Source organism: Atta colombica, unplaced genomic scaffold (genome assembly GCF_001594045.1).
Source record: "Atta colombica isolate Treedump-2 unplaced genomic scaffold, Acol1.0 scaffold125, whole genome shotgun sequence".
Taxonomy (NCBI): domain Eukaryota; kingdom Metazoa; phylum Arthropoda; class Insecta; order Hymenoptera; family Formicidae; genus Atta; species Atta colombica.
Genome location: NW_017259212.1, coordinates 2,139,070 through 2,148,780, shown reverse-complemented (window position 1 = coordinate 2,148,780; position 9,711 = coordinate 2,139,070). Strand labels below are relative to the sequence as shown.

The 9,711-nt window shown below is 29.1% G+C and overlaps 1 protein-coding gene across 1 annotated transcript in view; it reads left to right on the top strand.

Moving 5' to 3' along the window:
* The window catches only part of LOC108694773 (Kv channel-interacting protein 4-like), a gene marked incomplete at its 5' end in the record, with an annotated part of 38,537 nt that overhangs the window by 9,325 nt on the left and 19,501 nt on the right, over positions 1-9,711 (top strand). Inside the window, one exon of the mRNA XM_018204430.1 lies at positions 4,438-4,626. Coding sequence (XP_018059919.1) covers positions 4,438-4,626 — 189 coding nt within the window. The remainder of the gene's footprint in view (positions 1-4,437; positions 4,627-9,711) is intronic.

Genomic DNA, 9,711 nt, shown 5'->3' with positions numbered 1-9,711 from the left:
AAAAATAATAATAATTAAAATTAATATTAAAATTATAAACAGAAATGACATTTAAAATAATAAATAATATTAATCAAAATTTTTATTATAAACACATATTAATAACAAAACGTCCATAAAAATAAAATTTCTGTTTAACATTAATTACATTTTAATATGACCAGTTTAAAAAGGCAATATGAGAGATACCGCATGAAATTAATCTGATTATGAAATCCTCTTTCGCTCAACCCGAAAAACTTGAATATTGAAACGATTTATGATTATTCATTTTTTACAAATTCTAATGTAGTAATAAGAATAAAACGGGAGGATTAAAATGTTTTTTAAATCCAAAATATATTTTGTTATCTATTTTAAGAAACATAATTAAATAACAGGTTTTCTTATAATTTGTTGGCTTATTTATATTTTATTTATATCGCGCATTATTTATTTCTTTAAACCAGAATCACATAATTTATAAAGAAAATGCATATATAAAAATCTATCTCGGTCTCTCTAGAATCATTTACAAACATCTGAATATCATTCATTTGCCAGCGTATAATAAATTCCTACGGGATTACTATTGATGAACACATTGACGGAAACTCGAATAGTTCAGCCTTTCATCAAGAATCAGAGACCAATGTACATCCTGCCTATCCAACGGCAACGGATGCATTCTGCGAGGAATGCTTTTCATCCTTCGCACAGATCCAATATCTCGAAAAGAGGAGGAATCATCGAAGTCCACAATTTGAGCTTCATCTGTTCTAGACCATCGTCCGGAATGAGACATAGGGTCGAACGAATGTTGCTTTGCCGTTGACCCTATTTACGTTCAGTCAAACGGTCTTTTACTTAAAGAGCATATGACACGAAAAAGCAGAAGAATACAAAAACAACCTCGTCTAGATTAAATTTGAAGTCTTTTTTTTCTGTTCTGATGGTTCTGATGGTTTTTTCTGTCCAACATGTTTTTGAAGAAAATAGCGTAAAAATAATATCTAGAATTCTCTGGAACCATGTTGTTAAATGCACGCAATTTCTTTACATTAAATTAATGTAAATTAATGTAAAAATTGTTGTTATTTCATGTCATGTATGGTCCTTATTGTATTTAATATTTATGAGTAATGATATACTGTAACTATTATATAATGATTCAAATTATAAATATTTTTTTAAGATTAAGAAAATACTTGTTTTTAAAAACATATCCAACGATTCAGTGGAAATTTGCAAAATTCTTTTCAATAACGCAAACGTATTCTTCTTAGTTGATTCCATGCTGTCATAAATTCCCAACGAAATTACTGAAGTTGTAATTTCAATAATTGTATTGAAAATACAAATACATACCAGATGTTCTCTTTGTTATCGTTCCCCTCGTGAGAGAATTTCGCACCAATTTTCAATGTGTCTCGTTTTTGTCCTTTATTTCATGCGTCACATTTGTCTGTAGATCGAATCTGAGAAATCCAGTACTGTCGGAACAAGATGATTCGATTTAAATTCCAACACTGGATTACTTTCACACTTTCCAACTTCTGTAACCTCTCTTGTGGAAAACATAACGAAAGCTCCCATGTATATGTGTAGGAGCAGTACAAAAATCTCTCTTTCCACTCTGATCTTCTATGCTGTATATGAGAGCAGGATATCGTATGCACGATATACGTTTCGATTTTCACTGTACACTTCTGCGCGCGGCAGTGTTTTACCGCGTGGAAGGGATTTATTGTCAAATCACTTCATTCAGGTCGCTTATATCGGAGGATGAAATAACAAAAATTCGTTTTCTGTTTAAAAATACAATGCAAAATATTTTTATCGTATAAGTCTAACAATGCCATTTTAACGACAATACAAAGACTATTATATTCTGTTTATTTTCTAAATTTTATTTAGATGTGCATTTTAACAATTTTAATTGCTTATAGAAAAATTGCTTTATTTAAACAATAGAGTATTTTTTTAGTTTCTCTTTCTTTTAACTTAATTAGTTAATATTTTTTTTTAATTAAGAGAAGATTGAATTGCTAATTCGATATATTTCTTTTGTTTTGAGAAGGCAATACATGTATTGCAAAATATTTTTATTACGTAAGTCTAACAATTCCAAAATTTTTTCATGTAAGAATATATATAAATAAATACAAAAATATATAATTGTATACGAAATTTGATTACATATATATCCATGTATTCTTCTTCTATTTGTAAAATTATTGTTTGATACAAAAAATAGCAATAGTAAAATGAGAAAGAACATAAAATAATTAAAAGGATCATTTCCGTATTGTTTCTTTTATTAAAAACACAGTTCGCATAATTATATATTTTTGTATATAATTATATATTGTATATGTTTGTATATTTTTATATATATGTTCTTATATAACAAATTTTTACTTGGAAATGTTTCTTTTATCATCTAATTTTCAAAGCTTTGATGAAATAGAAACACTATATTGATTTTTATGATCTTTTATCGCAAATTTATAATGATGTTTATATTTCTTATAAAATAAATGAATTATACATTGTACGAGCAACATCGTTTTGTGTATAAAATTTTTTCTTGTAAATGTGATCTCAGAATTTAAATCATTTTAGAAGAAATGTATGTACATATAAGCTATTTCATTCTACAGAGCATACATTCATTGTCCTCATTTTACCAAATAATTCATATATTTTTCCCTATATACCTAGTCAGATAAATTGCATAAAAATTTTTTATTTAGACTTTTTCGTGATAAAATAAAAATGAATACATAAATTTTTCATTCTAATATTAACGCAATTCTTCAGTGACAGCAATATCTGTGAAATATAGTTTGCAAATCCGTCATATACTGCTTCGATTGCCAGGTTGACAAGCGATTCGAAAATTCACCTCATCTTTGATCTCACAACGTCACGACATTGAATGAAATCTCATAAATATTACATGAACCATATATGAGATATAGAACGGATGGCTTTCAAACTACAAGGAAGAGCAATTTTTACAAAATCTCTTCGGCACATCGTGGCTGCTCGTATCTCGCTCCAGTACTGGTCTCATAAACGCTGTGCTTTACTGTGCCGAAGGTCATTTTACATTCAGGTTTCTTAAAAGTTCGATGGCCTTTTCTAGGAATAAAAAGGATTGTCCCATGGGAAATAAGGTGTAGCAATGCACTACCGCCATTCACATATTCTATGGAATTTTATAGATTGCAGTACATTCGCGATTTCTCTATACGTTTCATTATCCTCGTAGAGAATCAATTCAAATAATGTATAAAAAAAAATCGACGTGATTATTTAATAGCCAAAATTTCAGTACAAAGTACTGAAATTTTGGCTATTAAATAATTTGGCTATTAAGTATTATGAAATTTACGAATTTGTTTTTGAATATTAAAGCTATCATTTTAAATGCTTTGTTTTGAAATTTAATCATAAAGTTAAAATAAATACTGTTAAAAATTTTAATAGATATCAAAATTAGATAGCTTCTGCGCGCGCGTATTCGATGCATTTTTGAAATTATGAATTCTTTTTGTTAGTATAAATTATTTCGAAATTTATACATTAAATGTTATGTTTTTTAAATTTGAAATAAATAACGAACGATAATAAGATATTAGAACCTGAGATTCAATTACGGAAAAATTCAAAATTTCCGTGTGACATAACACTGCGGACGATTGCAATATCACACGTGAGTTTGAATCTTGCAATTCAATCTCAGGTTTCTATTCGTATCTGCAATGTGTCGTCGAATCGGGCTTTATATACCCACATCGATTGATGTCTCGCATATTGAAAAAAAAAGAATCAAAATAATAGCAGAGAAGAGATGTCAAGTTTTATCGGATTTGATATAGCAATAACATATGAAAAAGATAGGTATGTCAATTCAGGATTATTTCATCTGTTTTACATATTCAATTGTCATATTGATACAATAAATCATAAATATTTAGTTCATTTTACATGTATTATGAAACTTTTTATTTATTTTTATTTTTTTATATCTATGTATTTGTTGATAAAGGCACATATTTAGCTACACTTAAAAATCTTTTTAAAAACTTTTTCCTTTAAATGTTAGTTAAGAATAAATGAAAAAAGTTAATTTTTATTATAACATTTTAATAATTTAAGATTAAAAAAAATGTTATTGTTCGAAAGACGTACTTATATAAATGTTTTAAAACAGTATAGATTTTCGTATTTGATAGAGCTTTTTCTTCGTCCATTTTATAAATATCACACTAATAGCTACTCGTATCTGCTGCCAAGATCTCAGTAAAATGTAGCATTTCGTCTTAAGCTTTCAGTAAAGTTCTTTAATCTTGTTAAAGCTTTCTATCGGTCCAACGAATTCGCAATACATGAACGGAATTTGCTGATTTCTTTTCCATGATTAACACAGGTTTTGTTTTTATTTCGCAGACTCGGAATACGAGGAAGAGCAAACACCAAGATACAGGCCAGACTCCTTAGCGAGCCTTTGTCGAGCGACCAGATTCACAGAAGCTGAACTGAAGAGAATATATCGCGGCTTCAAGGCTGAATGTCCTACGGGAGTCGTCAGGGAAGATACTTTTAAGTGCATCTATTCGCAATTTTTTCCCCAAGGAGGTGAGATCAGATTTTTAAAATAATTATTTTTTTATTGTAACAATTATTACATACTACAGAAAATGATAAGTCTTTTTAATAATAATATAATAATTGATAATATTACAAAATTTTTAAACTATTGAATACGATGTTTGACTTTCCTAATTTTTAATAAATAAGAGAGATTTATTTAGCTAGCTGTTACATACACTTCACCGTTTAAAACTCTAATGAAAAAGAAAGTAACAATATCATATTTTTATGTGGTATGGGAATTTCTTTCGAGCCAGCCGAATGGAATTTTTCTCTTAAAATGCGACTATATATTGTGTCACGAAATAGATGCTATATAAGAAGGATATTTTATGATATAGTTCAGTATTTTAAATGCATGTATATTTCTGATTATTATAGAAAGTCATATTTCGAAAACATCAAATAATTTATAAAATAATATATACATTTATTATTATACTTTTTTATTACTTACATTTGTGGTTATATTTGATACATTATTCTTTTCAAGTACGTGTATTTTTAACAAAACAAAGATTTTTCTCTAATGCGAAAGAATTTCTCGGAAACCAAAGAGATGTTTATTTTACCAAAAGAACGACGATAAATATAGCATTCGGTTTATTTATTCGCCGCGCATTTATTCGCATTTAAATTTCCTCGGTACGACGGCAGGATTGGGGATGCGTCGAAAAGCATCAGCATGAAGAGGGAAAGAGAACAATCCAACAACTAGGATAACTGCGGCCCTTCACTGAACGCGGTTGCAGTAGCCATGGCAACGAACTCCCCAGATCAAAGTGGCACTGCGTTTCAAATGTTCGCTTTTATCCATCCGCGTGAGAGATATGGTTATCCATGACTACGCGCGTTCCGCGCATTAACACGATGAAATTCGCATTTTCGGAAACTACACCTGTCGCATCGCATTTTAACTAAAATCAATTAACTTCATCATGATATGAGAACATTAAACAACTACTAAATATTTGTTACAAATTCCTTCACGATTAGTAAATTGTTTGTTTAATTAATTCAATTTGTTGTAACTTTATCAGTCCAATATTTTTCTCTCTCAATTTCTATTTTATTAAAAATTAAAATGATTTCGAAATTTCGATTAATTTGTAAATAGAAAACGAAATACTAAACTTTTCAAAGCAATTGTAAAAGTTCCACAATAGTGTAAGATGTTTAGTGATGATATAAAGTTTCTTACCAAAAGGCCGAATTTCATACCCATAGGCATAGCATCGATTGATATCATGATTTGTTTGCCGCTTGACTAAAAGGAGGGTCGATCGTAAATTTACGAGCGATCAAGCTCAAAATCCTTGAAAGATCTCCGAATAGACGACAGTTCAGGTATCCGTCTATCTTCAACGCCTACTATTTTACAATTTACAACAATTTATGACTTTATCGGAAAGCATTGTACCGACAAGAGAGATAAATACGATACTATCCAAAACTTTTTTGGAAGAATATCAACAATATTTCTTAGAAAATATTTACAAGTTTTCTCTCGTAAAATTTTTCCTGTAAAAAAAGAAGAACAAAATATACAACCGAAATATTTTTCACTTCTTTTAAATTGCAGAAGGAAACATTTCGTCAGTTTATTTATTGCGCTTTGTTAATTAAATATAAATCGAGCAGTTGGGCAAACAGGACAATACAAAACAGCAACATAGTCATTAAATTAAAGGTTTCAATTAGACCTCCATTTGTAATGCTGCTTTAAATAGTTTGCCCACCGAAACTTTTGTAAGCCATGTGTTTTTATTTTAAAGAAGAAAAATCGAACAGTTTTAAACTGTGGATTTTATTACATATACGAGATATAAAATAAATATTATCTATCATATCTTTAAAATTATAAAGATTATAATCTCTTCTCTCTTTATCTCTCGTCTATTTATAATAATCGCTTTTTATAAGTGAAATCTCCTAAAGGAATTATTTTAAGAAATAGTCATAAAAATTATCGAAATAAATGGTCGATGGGACTTTTTTTAGCACCTTAACACTCCTTAGCATCCAGTCTTTTATCAGAGATAGACGTGTTTATACTTATCTGAAACCCTTCCGGCAAAACTCAAGAGAGTAGTCGAAACTTGCGCGTGCAGTTCAACGCGTAAAATTTATACCTCTGATATCGAATACGAGGTCCAATAAAGGAACATTACGAAGATCTGCCTCGACAGTCAAAAGTCGAATAGGTGAATTATGGCATCGCGATAAATCTTACTTCACTGAGATAACGATTCACAATTCGTATTCGTTAGTTCAAACAGAAGCAGAGCAATTCGCTTGCTTTCTGTGCTTGCTCGATGTATTTTCAAAATAATACATCTCTTACGCTTGAGATTTGCGTATAGCTATACGTGTTCTAAAATATAGATGAAGGCTTGTGTGTGTGTGTGTGTGTGTGTGTGTGTGTGTGTGTGTGTGTGCGTGTGTGTGTGTGTGTGCGTGCGTGCGTGCATGCGTGTGTGTGTATGTGTATGCATACACACGATCGAACATTTTATACGTTATGCATGCAGGACCATTGTACCTATATATGACTCAAGGTGAAATACGTGACCCTTCACCCGGAGATTGCAACTTCGCAATTCTTCGAGGACATTCCGATAGTAGTTGTGTTTGCAAAATACGACTTATCTTTCTTAACAGTGGCATACAACGGAAAATCTTATTAGATTCTATAATCATCAAAATATATATAAAATTATCTTAATTAATACGTTTGCAAAAAAATAAATATAAATAAAAAAATAAATATTTTCATATCATGCAAATAAAATTTATTTAATTCCAATCAAATTAAATAATTCAATTTATATCGATGTACAATTTTATCTCTTTTATATTATAAAAAAAAATTAAAGATTAACTTTCAAGATACAATTTTTAATACGATTTTAAATACAATTTTTTTAAGTATTTTTTAGAAAAGCATAAAATATCTTACACAAAAAATCAAATTAAAAAATAGGAATTTTTACAGGAAAAGACGATTTTGCTAAAGTATTTAAAAATTTAGATACGAGTCTGAAAATGCTTGAGATTTCTACGTAATTACTTTGATAGTTCAACAAAGTATTTTTAGATCCGTCTCTAGCTAAATTTTTAGATACTTCAGCAAAATTGTTCTTTCCGTATATATAACAATTCATATGTTACAGTAGTATCTTCAATATCTTTTGTACAAATCTAAATATACTAACTTAATAAGAGTTATATTTTAATAAGAATTATGAACCATGAGCTCTTTCAGGCAAAGAAAATTGATTTTCAAATTTCGCATTTCTCTACGAGTGAGAATGTTTTCCATGAGCACGTAGTTCGCAAACGTTCCCGAACTTAGACGAGTTAATATACTTTATGTTCCGGTCTTTCGTGATAAGCTTCCGATGACGTAACTCAGTATGTCTGAAAGATAATGGGAACTGCTACAAATTTTCAAGTGAATCTTTTTGATGAGAATCTAGATCTAAAGTTCTAAATAGAAAGTATTTAAATAGAAAATTAGAATTTGACATTTATCTCTCTGCCGCATATTCTGAAATATCTCTTATTATAAGACACTTTTCAATTATTGTTATTTATGTAGTAGAGGCCAAAAATTTAAGCAATCAAAAACTTGGAAAAAAATGTTATATGAACATATTTTATAATTATACCGTATGTTTTATTTTAATTATCCCAGGCAAATATCTAAAATACGAAAAAATGTTTCAGATCAAAAGTTGTATAGTTTCAAAGAGGATATAAGTATAGTTTCAAAGAGGATATAAGTCGGTGTCACTAATTTGAATAATTGTTTGAAGATCACATAAAGGTCACTTTTAATTTCTTAAATGAAACCCTCTATTTTATAAATGTAATGATTTTCTTATAGCTTATCTCAAGAGTTTTCCATAACACTATAATCATATGTTTTTTCAAGTATTTTTCATGTAAGGCTTGAAAGTCACAGTACAGCCGGCATTAACATTACGCAAGGTATCCGATCGATGGCAAAAACCTCTTGAGTGTTCTTTAGGTTATCTCTGATTTTTAATTTTGCACTTTGGTCAAATACTTTGCGTAATGCTAATGCCGGCACATACTGTGACACAACTTTCAAATCTTATAACTCAAAAAGTACTTCACGAAAAATATTTGATTATAGTATTTTGGAAATCTCTTGAGATAAACTATAAGAAAATGTAATGAAAAATAGGAGCTTCTATTTAAGAAATTAAAGTGACCTTTATGTGACCTTCAAACAATTATTTAAGGTCAAATTAATGGCATCTTATGTCCCCCTCGAAACCATATAACTTTTGTTGTCTGAAACATTTTTTCGTATCTTCCATATTTTTCGAGATATTTACCCGGGGCAATTGAAATGAAACACACGTATATATTATAATTATAAGATATGAAACATTTTTTTCTCGGACAGTAAGGAAATTAATGTTGGATTTACTACTGCTACGTTGTAGCCTTATTATGATTCAATTCGTTTACTGCTTATTGTTTAAGTTTGTTGTGCGTTTTATTGTTTAAGTTTGTATGCCATGGCCTCTTAATACATAGTATTGTATTAATATTTCAAATTCTTTCTTTCTAATAGAATATTGAGTGATTGAATAACTCAATAATTTTTGTAAAAATTTTGACATTCAATATGATAACACTTATACAATATGACTTGATGTTTTTTTTTTAGAAATAGTGAATCATAAATTTTTGGTAGTATTACCTTTGTAACATTTAACAAATATAGATTTTTAAATCCGCAATTAAAAATTACTTTCTTAGAAAGTATGCATGCTGTATTTAGAACAATGACGGTAAGATATTACTGCTTTAAAAGATAGTATGTTTTGTCCAATTTCTTTATAAAATCTTATAAAATTATATAATAAATCTCATTGGGAACAGCAAAAGGGATATTTGCAATTGACACAGTACGGATATATGACGATCATTTCTGTGTGTGTGACCTGTATAAATCGCTTTAGATTTGAAGTATTCATGTTATTTCAACTGGAAGTTATTAACATACATCGATGGATATTCAGTTTACGAGTC